At 43.5% G+C, this 15812-nt stretch overlaps 1 protein-coding gene across 2 annotated transcripts; it reads right to left on the reverse strand.

Moving 5' to 3' along the window:
• Nucleotides 1-509: 509 nt before the first annotated feature.
• STX10 (syntaxin 10) lies at nt 510-14546 on the reverse strand. Of its 2 annotated transcripts, XM_081321453.1 has the most exons (9): nt 14130-14546; nt 12785-13035; nt 10935-11104; nt 10547-10641; nt 9427-9489; nt 8241-8336; nt 4545-4651; nt 3733-3827; nt 510-2180 (listed from the first exon to the last, which is right to left on the reverse strand). In XM_081321453.1, exons 2-9 carry the CDS (start codon nt 12817-12819, stop codon nt 2089-2091), a joined length of 753 nt encoding a protein of 250 aa, XP_081177579.1. In that variant the 5' UTR covers nt 12820-13035; nt 14130-14546; the 3' UTR covers nt 510-2088. The 2 variants fall into 2 exon arrangements, with proteins under 2 accessions (XP_081177579.1, XP_081177580.1); XM_081321454.1 differs by lacking the exons at nt 3733-3827; nt 14130-14546 and having other exon boundaries at nt 12785-13210.
• Between the last annotated feature and the right edge of the window lie 1266 nt (nt 14547-15812).

Raw genomic sequence — 15812 nt, forward strand, 5'->3', positions numbered from 1 at the left:
AAGGGACATTGCAGGCTAAGGTTAAGGAACATCTGAAGAATCACAGGTTACCCATCTTTCCTGCAAGTGATAAGGATTAAATAGAAATATTCTTTAATTTGTTATCTTCTCTTCACTGTTGGGGTCTAGCAGAGTAGCTACTACTAAGCAAAATATTTATTTATTAAAAATGTTAAAGCACTCAATAGCTGAACCTCTAGGTGGCTTACAGTCAAAGCTGCTTAGGACACCTGAGGCATATGATATTAACATTAACTTACAGAATGGTCTAACAATAAAGCGTCAGAGGATCTACAGATATTGGCTGTGATGGTTAAATCAAGTCTCCATAGTCAGCTGTGTTTTCATCAACATTTTCTTACCACTTTTGTACCTAGTATCTGTAGATAAAGCTGAAGACAATGTGAAACTGATTATATCAGACAAAGCCAAACAATGTTCATTCTCTTAGAGGTGTAGGCATCCTGCCAATTCCTTCCCACATCAATAACATAGTCCAAAACAGGCCCTTTAAATACAAGTATAAAATATTTATTTTTTTAAAAAAGTTGTTTTTTAACATTGTTTTCTAAAAGGGGATAGGCAGAAGATAGATCCAATTATTTGGATATTTTCAGCAGCACAAGAATTCAGAATAGCAGCAGCCAAAACTTTCCCCTCACCCATACAAAGCTCGACCTAACCAGAAACAGTTTTTCTCCCTACAATAGCCCTGTAAGTATCTTTCTAAATTCCAAGGTTCAGCATTCTTTGCACCAAGCTGATTGGTAAACCTCATTTTTTAAAGATAAAGTAGATCTTACAAGTTAAGTCTGATGTCTGCCAATCTCTGCTCTATAATGTTTTTTATATATAAGGAATAGCCACGTGTCTGTAACAACAAAGTATCCCATAGAGACATTGCTCACAGTAAACTGAGTCCCTGGGACTTCCCTGAAAATAGCCAGTTTTTTTTATTTTCAGGGCAAAATCCACTTTGCCAATGTTAAGACGATCTGTCCACCATATTTTACTAGGCTTAAGGTGAAAAGAGAGCAGGTACATTGGTAAGACAGATTTTTTTTTGTCTTAGCCCAGAAGTATCACCATAAGTTAAATCTTGATGCCACAGTGCTGTAGACTACATTTACATAATGACAAAAAAAATTGTCTCCCAATTTTTAGAAAAGAGCTAACAAAGGGATGGGGGATTGAGGGCTGGTGTTTGGTTTCATTAAGCATTTAAATAGAAATATAGCTTTAGTTCATCTTCAACCCTTAGTAATTTCATCAACTCAACAAGCAGGACATACTGTTATCCTATCTAATTCTTCCACCGTTCTTGATTGGTTCAACTGAAAAATAGGTAGCCGTATAAGTCAATTGTGCTTCATCAGATACATTTCATGCAGAGATAAGTTACACAGATTCAGAGTTGGTATGAAGGAATTGGATCTTTAAGAGTACTAAAACAGAAAATGAAACACTTCTACTTATTTTTTCTAAGTTGGTGACCCAGAGTGGATACAGCATGATCACATTTAAGAAACACGGGTATTCAAATCCAATTATTTCTCAAGTATGGCAGAAAAAGACACTACACAAATTCCCATTCTAAAGTACAGGAATGGGCTGTGAGAATAGCTTTGTGAGGCACAAAGAAGAGCTGCAGTTTAGATAATGGTCTGATAAATGAAATCTGAGCCCAAAACAGAAATATAATTTGAGAAGGCTTCAGGTTTATCCCTCCCTAGTTCTCTGGAAAGTGAAGGCTGGGAAGGGGGAAGTGCTTTCAGAATTGCAAGAGTCTATTAATATAATTTTAGAATAAAAATATTAGCATTCATCATTTTGGTTTCCTAGTTTGGACTACCTTGATGGGGTTGATAAGTACCAACAAGCAGAATCCTCCCTTGTTGCAAACCTGTAGCTTCTAATAATTAACAGTATGAATGCAAAGGAGGGAAACCCAGTTAGAATCCAACATTCTTGTCATTGTCCCATGTCTTCACTAGCCCTCGCCCCATATAGGACATAAAGCCACGGTGGCTTCAGGTTTTCCACATGAAAGGAATGGGCTTGGTGGTATCGTTTCCATTTTCCCCATGTTCATCTGTCAGTTGACCACAGAGCAAAAAGAAGGATCAGTATCACCACACCAGTGATGACCAATAGGCAGATGATGCACCACTGACGTCTTTCTGATGGAGAAAGAACAAAAAGAGATGGTCTAAGTGCAGGAAATCCAACTCAATTGGAAAATTATAATCCACTACAAGGGAGACACAAGGGACTGATGTTTGGAGCTAAGCACAAAAATGGGGAATGGGAGTAGTCTTAAAACAGATTTATAATACACGGGAAGCTGCATTCACGTTGAACCTTACAAACAAATGTCAATAGGTTATGTATGCAAATGTCTGCACATTCTTTGACCCTAATTCAGTATTAAAACACAATCCCATTGAAAGAGAGGGTTGTTACTAGGCATGTAGCAAAGAAAATGGAGAGTAGTGATTAAGGCATTAGGTTAGAAACTGGGAGACTGTGAGTTTCAGTTCCCTCTCAGGTAAAGCCAGTTGATCAACCTTGGGCCTGTTACTTTCTCTTGGTCGTAGGAAGGAGGCAATGGCAAGCTACTTCCAAAAAACCTTGCCAAGAAAACTGCAGGGATTGTCTCTGACAACCAACCATGATTGAATGGGGGTGGGGGGGGGAGAAAACACTACTATCCTGGCACTAAACTGCAAAAATGATCCTATGCAAAGGAATTTGGTTACTTGATATGTAGTGTGGGACAGGTGAGCTAACCTGCAACTCAGGTATCATAGATACAAGATTATCAGGGATATTACTGGACAGACATTTTGGTAGATATAGAGGGATAAAAGCTCAAAGATTGTGTATATATCTTAACGACATGCCCATTTAAATTGCCATTATTAATTTAATCCTGATTTGTACAGAATAAAAATAAATAATAGCTATCTATGACTGATTCAGGATTTGAACTGAGAATAGGAGAATGTTCAGCACAAACCAAAATGCAATAATGGCTTAAGTGGAACAGTCATTGGTTTATGCAATTATGCTCTCCTAGTCCCTTATCTCTTCCTGTTCCTGAATCCAAATAGTGATCCATTTTTCTTGTTCCTTTGACAAGAGGCATAAGATGATAAAAATATTATGCCAAAATGAATGCTCATTCCAGGTTATGATCACTGGCTCATTTGCTGAATCAAGGGCGAGGGGGGGGGGAAATCTGACCTTGGAACAGTCACAGCCCAACCTATTCATAGAGTTATTGGAAGAACACTCTCTCCGTCACCTTGAGTTCCTGATCAAAATGTAGGATATAAACCAAATCAATCAGTATTTGTCAGTGTACTTAAAGAGTTGTGAATTTATGAAGGCCAGTATCTCTATAAACTTTCCGGTGCCTACATCCCTTCAAACTAAACAAACCACATCTAGGCAAGTTCAGATATTATCACATTCACTGGCCCTTCTTCACACTGACTGGAATTAATTATCCAAAACATCTGGAATGCAGCGAATTGTCTATTTCCAATAGAGAAGGAAACCAACAGGAAAACTGGGGATCTACTAATGCCACCCAGGGTGAGATTCAGCAGCTCATTCAACCATTCTACAATGGAAAGGAAAGCCCAGTGAGTTGGAGTGAGCTGTAAGCTCTTTTATTCTACGCAAATGGGACAGGTCAAAATAAACCATAAAAGCCCTGCCTCTTACCACGGGCCATGTGGGAGACTCTGCCCATCTTTTTGAGCACCCCATCTATGCCGCTCTGAGTGCTGTCCATCTCGTGAGCAAAGTCTTCTAGCATTCTAGAAAGTCAGCAAACGCATCATCACATGGCGGCAGTTTCTAAAGCAGCAGCCCCCATCTTGAAAGCTTGTGAACCTTGCCCCCCCTCCCACTGGGTCACAAGCCATGAAGTTAGCAGCTAACAATAATTTGCTCCGTTGCTGGGAATTTTCAGAGTATTTTTTTTTATTGCTAACCAAATTTGGGATCTAAGTGATGGAGCTGTACCCACGCTGATTTGGCCCCCATATCTCCAACATAGTAAGAGACAAGAATTACTTTTTAACTCCCTTACTGGCAATACGAATTATCGATCGCAGCTGATCTGCTCATTTTTGTGCCTGAGATGGGATGCAGCACTGCAAGCTGAAAACCACCAGCAGAATGTTCTGCTGGTGATCGAAGAAGGTAAGAGAGAGGATGACAGCTTTCGCCTCGGTCTCGCTTACATTATGGGATTCCAGGCTTGCATATTGTTGGACCTTCAGCCGTTGTTGAACTCAAAAGAATTCTTAACTCTAGGTCAGCAATCACTCCAGAATCTGATCTCTGCTCTGCTTAAGAGTATGTACCGAGAGCTCCTCTGTTGCCATCTATACTCACCAAGGCATGGGCTTTCTGCAGTTCTGAATGAATTGTTTCAAATGTTCCAGCACTGCTAGACAATGTCACGTGAAAAAGAGATCCAAGCAAAAACAAACGATTCCACCACCCCACCTTTGCTACTTTGGACTCACATAGTTTGTTCATCAAGTTCCTCTCCAACCCGCCCTGACATGTGCTTCAGTACAGAAATGCTGCCAGAGACCAGCTCCAACTGTTCATCCTGCTCCTCAATGATCAACTATCATGGAGAAAAGAAGGCATCAGAGCCTTTTTTTTTACAGGAGAAAAAAAAACGACAGCAGCAACATCCATGGGAAACAAGAGATCTACAGAGGTCTCAAATAACAGAGATCTCCTGTCAAGAATACAACTATGTGATGCACCCAACACCATAAGAATTTTTTCTTCCTTTTAGGCAAAAATCTTTGTAAAGAGAATTCAGGGGGGGGGGAGGAAAGGAATTAACCTTTACAGTATTTATTTATTTATTTATTTTATTTTAATTCCATTTACTTCACCCAGTGGTTTGAACCATAGCATTTCTTACATCCACTGCATTTCTTTTTCAAATGGCTCTTGAAAAAAGGGTACATATACCAGCCTTCCTTAGTTCAATCACAAGACTGGGACTCTTGCTATTTGTTCAATATGTTAAAGCAGCAGTTTGGAAGAAAAATAAAGAAAGCAGGCAAGTAGCCAATCCTGGTACTGAAACACCAGATTTATTTATTTTTTTAGATTGATGGGGCAGCGGTGGTTAGGTTATTAGGGAGACCTTATGTCCGCGGGAGACCACCATTGTCCAGATTGGCGGGAGTGAGTCCCTCCTCCTGAGATGAGGCCCCCGGGTTCAGATGGGCTTGTTGCTCACATAACTGGCGCCAAGCTGTGTGGCAACAGCCCTGCCCGAGCTGCTCGACACCCTCTCAGGGTTGGCGGTGGAGTTCCCCAGGCTTATAGTGCTGGGTGACTTCAACCTGCCTTCCCTGAGAGAGTCGTCGGAGTTAGCCCGGGAGTTCATGACTTCTATGATGGCCATGGACCTGACCCAGGTAATTCAAGGCCCGACTCATGTGGGGGGTCACACTCTCGACCTGGTGCTCCTGTCTGGACAGTGGTTGGATGATTTGGGAGGGAGTTCACCAACTATTATTCCCCTGTCATGGTCCGACCATCATCTCCTGCAGCTGGTCTTCCGTTATGCCACCCCCCGCCGCTGGGCTGCAGAACCGACCAGATGGTTCCGCCCCAGGTGCCTAATGGACCCAGAACGGTTCCAGATGGAGCTTGGGTCTATACCAATCACCTTCACTCACAGCCCAGTTGATGCCTTAGTGGATGCCTGGGAAAGGGTGGCCAGTGAGGCACTCAACTGTGTTGTACCCTTGCGACCCCTGACCCAGCGCAGATCCCGTTAGGCTCCATGGTTTTCTGCAGAGCTCCAGGAGATGAAGCGTCAGAGATGGGGTCTAGAGAGCGGTTGGAGGTCCAGCCGTTTTGAATCTGACTGATTGCAGTTAAGAACCTTCATAAGGTCTTATCTTGCGGCGATGAGGACGGCGGGGGCTAATTACTTCGCTGCCCTCATCGCGTACGTAGATAATCGCCCGGCCGCCCTGTTTAGGGTGACTCGCTCCCTCCTTAATCTGACGGACAAAATCGCTCAGATCCGAGCCGGTTTGGACTCTAACTAGGCAGAGTCTGATGTGGAGGAATCAGACAGTCTTGAGCATGTTATCTGGACTGAGTTCGATCCTGTTTCCCCTGATGATGTGGACAGGATTATGGGGAGGCTGAGTTCCACCACCTGTTTATTGGACCTGTGTTCCTCTTGGCTGATTTATGCGGCTCGGGAGGAGACACGAAGCTGGTTCCAGGCAGTAATATCTGCCTCTTTGTGAGGGTGTCTTCCCCGCCGCTTTGAAGGAGGTGGTGGTGAGGCCCCTTCTCAAGAAGCCTGCCCTGGACCCAGCAATTTTAAACAACTATCGTCCTGTCTCCAACCTTCGTTTTTTGGCGAAGGTTGTTGAGAGTGTGGTGGCACATCAGCTTCCTTTGTTCCTGGAGGAAACTGATTATCTGGACCTGTACCAATCGGGTTTCAGGCCCGGGTACAGCACGGAGACGGCATTGGTCACGCTGGTGAATGATCTCTGGCGGGCTCGGGACAGGGGTTGCTCCTCTGTCCTAGTTCTATTAGATCTCTCAGCGGCTTTTGATACCATCAATCATGGTATCCTATTGCGGCGTCTCAGGGGGTTGGGAGTGGGAGGCACTGTCTTGCAGTGGTTCTCCTCCTATCTCCTGGGCCGCTCGCAATCGGTGTTGACGGGAGGGCAGAGGTCTGCCCCGAGGCCTCTCGTTTGTGGAATTCCTCAGGGGTCAGTTCTCTCTCCCCTCCTGTTCAACATCTATATGAAGCCACTGGGCGAGATCATTCGTGGTTTCGGGGTGGGGTATCATCAGTACGCTGATGATACCCAACTCTTTTTCTCCACCCAGAACCAACCCAGTGATGCCCTCGCCATGATGTCCCGTTGCCTGGAGGCGGTCCAGGTCTGGATGGGAAGAAACAGGCTTCGTCTCAATCCTGCCAAGACTGAGTGGCTGTGCATACCGGCATCTCGGACTAACCAGTCTATTCCATCTTTAATGATGGGGGGTGAGGTGTTGCCCCCTGTTGATAGGGCTCGCAACGTGGGCATCCTCCTGGATTCGCGGCTCAGTTTTGAAGACCATATAGGAGCCGTGACCAGGAGGGCCTTTGCCCAGGTTCGCCTGGTGCGCCAGTTGCGGCCCTACCTGGACCGAGATGCCCTGCGCACAGTCACTCATGCGCTCGTGACCTCCCGATTGGACTACTGCAATGCTCTCTACATGGGGCTGCCCTTGAGGACCACCCGGAGGCTTCAGCTGGTGCAGAATGCAGCCACGCGGGTTGTGATGGGGGTTTCCCGATACTCCCACGTAACACCTCTGCTCCGCGAGCTGCATTGGCTTCCGGTTGCCCTCCGGGTGAGATTCAAGGTGCTGGTGATGACCTATAAAGCCCTAAATGGCTTGGGTCCAGGATATCTGAGGGAGCACCTGCTGCCGGCATCAAGCTCCCTTCGTCCTGTGCGCTCCCACAGGGAGGGTCTTCTCAGGGTACCGCCGGTAAAAGATTGCCAGCGGACAATACCCAGGGGGAGGGCCTTCTCTGTGGGTGCGCCTGCCCTTTGGAACCAGCTGCCTGTAGAACTTAGGACTGCCCCTGACCTTCGCTCATTCCGCCGGGACCTGAAGACCTGGCTCTTTGAGCTTTCGGGACTGGACTGAGAGTATTAATTGGGGTTTTAATTGGATTCTAATTGGGATTTTATTTATTCAAGGTTAATGTAATCATTTTTATTGTTTTTAATTTTTGTAATTTGTTGTATTGTTTTTAAAAAACCTTGTGAACCGCCCTGAGTCCTACAGGAGAAGGGCGGTATATAAGTTTAATAAATATAAATATAATATAAATATTACAAAATACAAGTGTGCAACGGTTGGAACCCAGAACTCCAATTTTAAAAAGATTTCAAATTATCATTACTTCCATTCAAGGAACTTTGCTATTAGTTGTTTGACAGGAAGAGGAAAATAATGTCAAGAGATGCAATCAAGCAAGGTGGCATGGATGTTGAAGGCCAACAAGCAGTGTTTATATTAGCACTCATACCTCTACAAATCTGCAATATTTTTACCCTTGCAAGTATAAAAAGTAGAAATCCTTTAGTCTTTGTGGAAACGAAGCTGATTTGTGAAAATTAGTAGCTTGATTGGGATGATGTTCATCTTCTCACCTTCTGGTGCAGCTGCTGCTCTTCCAAAATATGTGAATCAGCTGCTGACACCTTCTCTGCACTCAACAGCCCACAGCGGTCCCTGCCATCCGCCAGCTTCCCCAGAGAAAGAGGAGAAAAAAGAAAACTCTGAGCACGTCAAGATTCTAACTGTTTCAAGGAAAACAAGGAAACATCTAAGTGACAATGGTGAATTAGAATGGAGTGGAAGAATTAACTTACTAGTTCTACTTCTGTAGAAAAGAACATTTGCTGAATTAAAAATAAGCTACGGGTAATAAAATCCTTGGCTTTCAACACTCATTTAATGTAGTTATTAATGGCCTTTCAAGACTGTTGTGCTAGTCTCACAATATAAACCTTCCATTTATAATCAGTATAATCAGATTGCCGGCGGGTAACACCCAGGGGTAGGGCCTTCTCAGTGGGTGCGCCTGCCCTGTGGAACCAGCTGCCTGCAGAGCTTAGGACTGCCCCCGACCTCCGATCATTCCGCCGGGACCTGAAGACCTGGCTCTTCGAGCTCTCTGGCCCAGGCTGAGAATTTTTTAATTTTAATTTTAACTGGGTTTTTTATTTTTCTCAGGGTTTTATTTAATCTTTTTAAATCTGTTTTAACGTTTGTATTGATTTTCTTTTAAATGCCCTGTAAACCGCCCTGAGTCCTTCAGGAAAGGGCGGTATATAAATCTAAATAAATAAATAAATAATATTAATATTAAGGGCTTCCTTTTCAATGGGGACATTACTGTTGCTAAGTTTACTTGCCGTTTATCCTGCCATGTGGGCTACTCTAGGCAGTTCACAGCAATGAAAAACAAACAAATAAAAAGGAAGTTTCAGCAAAGTAAAAGTAAAATAGAACCAGAAAGAAAGAAACCAAACTAATTTCATGGTGGTTTCAAAATATGGGAAACTAATGCAATATAAGTCAGTGCCACGATTCAACAGTGCCATGTTTCTCGAGAAAGAATGCATAAGTTATGTGGCCGGGGGAAAAGAGAAGAAGAAACCAGAGAATTTAGCCAAGCAAAAACCTACCTGGAGATCTTTGCGTTAGAAAAATCTTTGTTGCAAAAAAGTTGAGCAAGCAAAGAGGCTACAGTAGCCACTGTTATATTATGACTCTTCCATCCCTAAGGAAATTCCAAGCAAACTGTTAAAGTAGGGGAGCAGAAAATCATACCTCTCTGTTGTTCTTCTCCATAAAGGACTGGGCTGCTGGGTCAGACATATGATCCTGCATTTCCTACAGAAAACAAAAAGAAGCAATAAAAACTGTGTCCTCTAAGAGTGTGTCAGTAGAAAGAATGTGTCTCTTTTTCTTCCATAGGGCCTCAGTTAAACAAATTCCTCTGGTAACCACTTTACCTACCTAAAGGTAGTCCTCAGGTTATTATTGTAATGGAGTCTGCCCATAACGGTTGTAACTCATGATGGTTGTAAAAAAAAAAGGGGGGGGTTATAATCCTTTTTGTGGTAGTTGTTAAACAAATCACCACAGTTGTTAAATAAATATTTGCTATAGGTGTGGTTTTGCCGAAAACTGGGGATAACTGCCAGTTTTTGGCAAAAACATTATAAAACAATCATATGACTACCGGAAGTGACAAATGGCTGTAAATGTGGCCTGGTTGCCAAGCAACAAACATGCAGTCATGTGACTGTGAGGGGCCCCCAACCATCAAAACTTCAAATCCAGGTCTTAAGTATCTACCAGGTAGGTCTGTCAGAACTTCAATCGGTTGCTAAGCAACCTGTTGTAAGTCAAGGACTATGTGTGAATAAAAATGGAGAAAGAGAGATCCCAGTGCTACAGGTCACCTGAGTGTGCAGAAATAAAAGTTAAAGTGATATACTATAAATTCATGGGTATCTATAGAGGGGGGAAAGGGATGGTGATGGCAAACAATGACATACGTCATGAGGCCATTTCAGATGTGACACAAACTTGCATTTTTACATTGATAGTGTAACACAACTTAAGCAAATCACATACTTGCGTCACATATGCAATGACATGATACATACTATAATTTTGATCTTACGAAATCTATAAAAGAAGCATAAGGCCCCAAGAGGCATGATAATATCCAGAATTTGTGGACTTTCCCATTTGTGTAATTCAACCTCTTGGATAGAAAAGGAATTTTATAACATCTAATTTTGCTCAGAATCAAATCAAAAACTAAGAATTTACATTCAAGGTAGCTTTTCAATAAAAAAAAAATTTAAAAAAAATATACTCATCACATCTTGCCATCCCCTGATGCACAACAGGGTATATACACTTCAGGAAGCCTCACCTTGACCGACTCCCGCATCTCTGTGACAAAAGAACGTCGTGCTGCAACCTCAGACGGCGCAATGGTAAACTTGTGTGGGTTTGATTCCACAATGCGTGATTATGGGTTAAGTGCAAAGGACTGGGAGGTTGTAAGTTTAAAAACTAGACAGGACTGGATTACAATACCTGGGTCTTTTGATGTTCAGTCACCAGAAATTCAGCCTCTCTTGTACGTTCCCCTATCAGGTTGAGGAAACATTCAGAGCAGCAGTGCAGGAGCAAAATGCTGCCAGGGCTGTCTTAGAAGCAAAGAGTATGTTTGTTTGTTTGTTTGTTTAAAAAAGGATATAATAACATCACTGAGAGACGTATCTCAAACTAATTTCAATCTCAGCTCAAAAGGATATAAATGGTTTCTTCCAAATCCTCCAAGTCCCACTCAATGCTTCGCAAGGTGTTGCGTAATTCATTTGTAGTCCAGTTCAGCTCTTCCTTGTTCACAACTTGGGTCTCCTGGAGCAGCTGGCCCCGGCGTTGATAAAGGCCCCGTGCTGTATTCACTGCTTTCTGAACTTCTCTGGAGAGCCAAAGGAAACACAGCTGTAAGGGATGGAGGAAACAACACGGCACCTGGACCAGGAGAAGGAGCTGTTTCCCCTCTTCAAGTTTGCAACCCCCTAGCCTCCTAAGGGACGCGGTGGCTCAGTGGGTTAGGACGCTGAGCTTGTCAATCAGAAGGTCGGCAGCTTGGCGGGTCGAATCCCGAGTGCCGCGTAGCAGAGTGAGCGCCTGTTACTCATCCCAGCTTCTGCCAACCTAGCAGTTCGAAAGCACGTAAAAATGCAAGTAGAAAAATAGGGACCACTACGGTGGGAAGGTAACAGTGTTACGTGCGCCTTTGGTGTCTAGTCATGCCAGCCACATGACCACGGAGACGTCCTCAGACAAGCCCTGGCTCTTTGGCTTTGAAACGGAGATGAGCACCGGCCCCTAGAGTTGGAAACGACTAGCACGCATGTGCGGGGGAATCTTTACCTTTACCTTTTACCTAGCCTCCTAAGGTGACCTGGCAGGGTATGTTACAATACCCTTTGGTTTTGCACTGCTGGTGACAAGTCTAGGAAATGAACTTTGGGTAAGATGATTGACAGGTCATATGTAGGCAAAATGCATCATTAATGCAATTCTTATCTGTCTGGGTGCATGTTGTCACCCAAGACAGATTTTGTTCCATTGAGATAACTGCTACATCTCTGCAGCAGGGCAGGCATTTCAGCATAACCAAACTTCCTATAGCAGAAAAGGTACAGGAGCTCTTCAAATAAACAGCAGTATATGTCAGTGTCCAATTTATTTGGATCAGCTGATACTTGTAAGAGATCAAGGCAGCTGCACTAGAAGAAGGTGCCATTTCTTTGCCCGGAGGCCGTAAGAAAACACGACCATAAATGAAAAAGTATATGGAGATATATACCGAGTCATAATCTAGATCTGAAGGGAGAGCGAAAAATGACCATCGCCTTCCCATTTCTGTGCGAGAGAAAACAGAACTAAATGGCATTCCTGCACCATGGCACCCCACAGACAATTTTAGCCTTTAGCAGACGGTTAAGACAAAACGAATATAGACTATTCGTAGATCTATTCCGACCGCGTGCGTTCAGACGTCTCTGTTAATCAATTAAAATACAGATCTAAGCAGATCTTTAGCTTCACTAAATCCAAAGAGCTGCTACGATCTGAAATAGCGAGGAACCGAATAACGAAACTTCCGATTCATACAAACTCTCCTTTGTTGCCTATATTGTACCGTGCAAAAATTCATACTCGACCGATCTTTACAGCCCCCGACCACGTTTCTGCATGAAGAGAAACTCTGCTCGGACTTCGTCCACCAACCTTTTTGTTTACTTCTGCTTCCCAAATAGGGGCATTTCGGAACAGCCCGCGAGGGCCGCTATTTCTGAAAGTTTAGCTTTCTTTTTTCAAGCCCACACATCAACCCGGCAGCTCCTTTGACTTACGGGGAAGGTTCTTTCTAAGAAGTTCCGGCGGTTGTTTTACTATTTGAACGGGATTTCCCATCAGAGGTGGGGAAATTTCTAAACTGGCTCTCTGCCTGGAGATTCTCGGATTCCCCGATCTTTCCACACTCGCGACCCCCGCGTGGTTTCAACCGGCTCTTTTCGTCGCTTTTTGCAGAGAGAAGGGTTTTTCTTTTGTTTCAAAGTATCCCCGCCCGGGGACTGCCACTCACCCTTTCACCACGAAGAACGGGTCCTGCAGAGACATCCTTGACCCTTCAAGCCGCCTTCAGAAATCCAGCCGACCAAATACATCGATGGAGGAAAATCTTCCCTCTTTTTTTTTCTTTTCTTCTCACTGAACTGAAGCCATCAAGGCAGCCATGTTTATTACGGGTCCCTCTTTCACAACCCTGTATTTATTTCCCTTGGGCTTTTTTCTTTTTCTTTTTTCTTTTTAATACGGAAAGGGGACACGCCTTTTCTAGGGAGGAGCGAAAATAGGGAAGAGAAGTCAGTAGGCGGGTTGAAGAAATAAGAAATCTCCCCTGGAATTTCCTAGTTCCTGTATAGCAGGGGTCTTCAAACTTGGCCCTTTTATGACTTGTGGACTTCAACTCCCAGAATTCCTCAGCCAGCATGGCTGGCTGAGGAATTCTGGGAGTTGAAGTCCACAAGTCATAAAAGGGCCAAGTTTGAAGACCCCTGCTGTATAGTCTTGGTTGTTGGTTTTGTTGTTGGTTGGTTGTTTTTTTTTTAGGGGGGAGGTTGTTTCTCGTTTCCTTTCTTTCATTCCCAAATTTCTTAAAAGAAGGAAAAGCTGGCCTGAAGCTTCGCGGCTTTACTTGCACAAGCGCCCCCCTTCTTTGCCGGGTTCCGATTCATTCTTTAGCCGCCTCTCGTTTTGAGATTTTTCAGGTTTTCCACGCCAACGCTTCTCGGATAGCCCTTAAATCTCCCCGCAAAAACGTCTGAAATGGCTCCGGAACGGACTGCGTGTTTTATTTATTATTGTGTTTTATTATTTTGTAACTTGAGAGTGATTCTCTCCTTCTTATTGGTAATTACGTACAAAAAGACAAGACCGCATTTTGACACAGGAGAAGGGAGTGTAGAAGATACGCTGCGTCGTATTTTTAAATTTTACCACCGTCTAAAATAGTTGGCATGGCGAACGCTTGTGTCTTGGGCGGGACCCAAGAGGGAGAGTATAAAGACCTCGTGGGCTCAGTTTGGAGATGACGCAATGAGGAGGAAAGGCAGATCCTTGCCAGACGAGAAACCAGTCTGGCTAAAACCAGAAATTACTGATTTCTTACATTGGTGCCAAAGGCCCTTTAAGCCCAAATCTGTTCAGTTGGCTTAATTATTTGTTCCAGATTTTGTTTTATCTCATATATATCGGGGACAGGTTCATTAACGTTTACATTTTCAGAAATTGAAAATGTATAAACATTTTCTTGCTCTTTCCCCCCACCCCCAGCCATTTTGGGCAAGCCCTGATCCCAATATAAATAACATTGCTGCATAGTCGGTAAAATCCAGTTTAAACGTCTGAAAACTTCGGAGTAGTCTCACCTGATCGTAATTTCGTACAGGGACGTCTGCGTACAACGATCACTTTTCCCTCATCAAATTCTTCGTGTTTTTTTATAATTTTTTAAGCCACCCCGAATCGCTCTAGTAGTGAGATGGGCGGCATATGAATTTAATAAACTTCAAAGCTTGCAACGGAGTTATGTCAGCCGAATACAGGATTTTATTTGACCTCCGTTTCTGGATCAAGACAAAAATGTGACTTGCGTGCAAACTGTACCATATGCATTTCGGTGTAAAATACTTCCTGGTGTACTTGAGCCTCAGTGAAACAGGGAAGTAATACATTTAAACCGCGTCGGGGTTTTGTGATACGGATTTACACAGCCACACCCGAGTATAATCCGATGAAATTACAGTATTGGAAAGGCGGCAGGAATTCGGAAGATTAAAAGAGGGGGGGGAAAATGGCTTAGGTTTGTTTGCTTTGGAGGCTATGATATCCATACTTGGAATTTACGAAGAGAAATTGCTCCCAAAAGAAGAGTAAGAGAGGTGAGTTGTAAAGGTAGTCTCAAGTGGCAGGATTCAGGAGGACATACGCCACCAAAGCATATAGTATTGTGTTACCCCGCACTCCGTTATACGTAGACAGATGGGCTGACATGGCAGATGGCTCCCCCGGTGAAGGCCCGGAAGCTCCGTTGAGCCTTTTGTCGCGTTACCCATATATGGCCACAGGAAGCGGGGCTGCTACTACAAACGTAAGCGCTTTGGCCCCGGCTCCTCCCCCTTGCCTTGTCGTCAGGCTCCAATAATACATGCAGTAACCACGGAGGCGAGACCTAAATAGAGGGAGGAGTCCAGCTCTGGGAATACTGTAAAATGAATAGGAAACTAGGGTCGAGCGGGCCTTCCGTTGTGCTGATCGGGCGGCTGGTTAAAAGACAATGTGTTTTCCCGACCAGTAAAAGATTTGCGTGAATATGGGAATATTCCCCCCACCCCCAAAAAAAACCCCTATCTGTTGTAAAAGTCAAGAAAATAAATAAAAATTAGGTAAAAAAATTAAGAAGCAGGCAGCCACAAATGCAGGTGAATGTGAGAAAATATAAGGATGCAAATTGAGGTGAAGCTCCTTTGAAGGCTTTACCTGAACTGGCCTCTGTTTGGCTGCACTGGAATTTATGAAATGTTGGGCCACTTTGGCCAGAACTGCCAGACTGAATAACACTGCAAGGGAATTTACTCCCGAGTCATGTTTGCATAGGTTTGGTTGATGACAACAACAGGATTTCAAAACTTTTGAGTGACAGGAGCAGCTGTAGGGGAGAAACAACTGAAATCAACATGCAGCTAAGAATCCCTTTCTTTCAAGTGCTGCTATTGGGGAAAGTGTATGGGCCTGAAATGTTGTTTGTTTTTTCCCTGACTGGGCATTCTAGAGAATAACCTCAAGGACAACATCTTACTCTTACTTCAAATCTTGTCTGAAACCTTTTTGCCTGCAAACTATTAAGACTGCAAACAGAAAGAGTTTTTAAACATTAGTGCTCAGAAGAGCAAACTAATCATGGATTCTTAAAAATGCATATAATATATAATATATAGTATAATATTTATCTTGATAGAGAAAAGAGCAAAGCTAATCTTTCCTTATAATTAACAAAACGATTGTTATGGTCAAGTTAGAACAAGATCTGGAGTTCAAAAATACTGTATCTT

Source organism: Vipera berus (genome assembly GCF_964194415.1).
Source record: "Vipera berus genome assembly, chromosome: 2".
NCBI lineage: Eukaryota > Metazoa > Chordata > Lepidosauria > Squamata > Viperidae > Vipera > Vipera berus.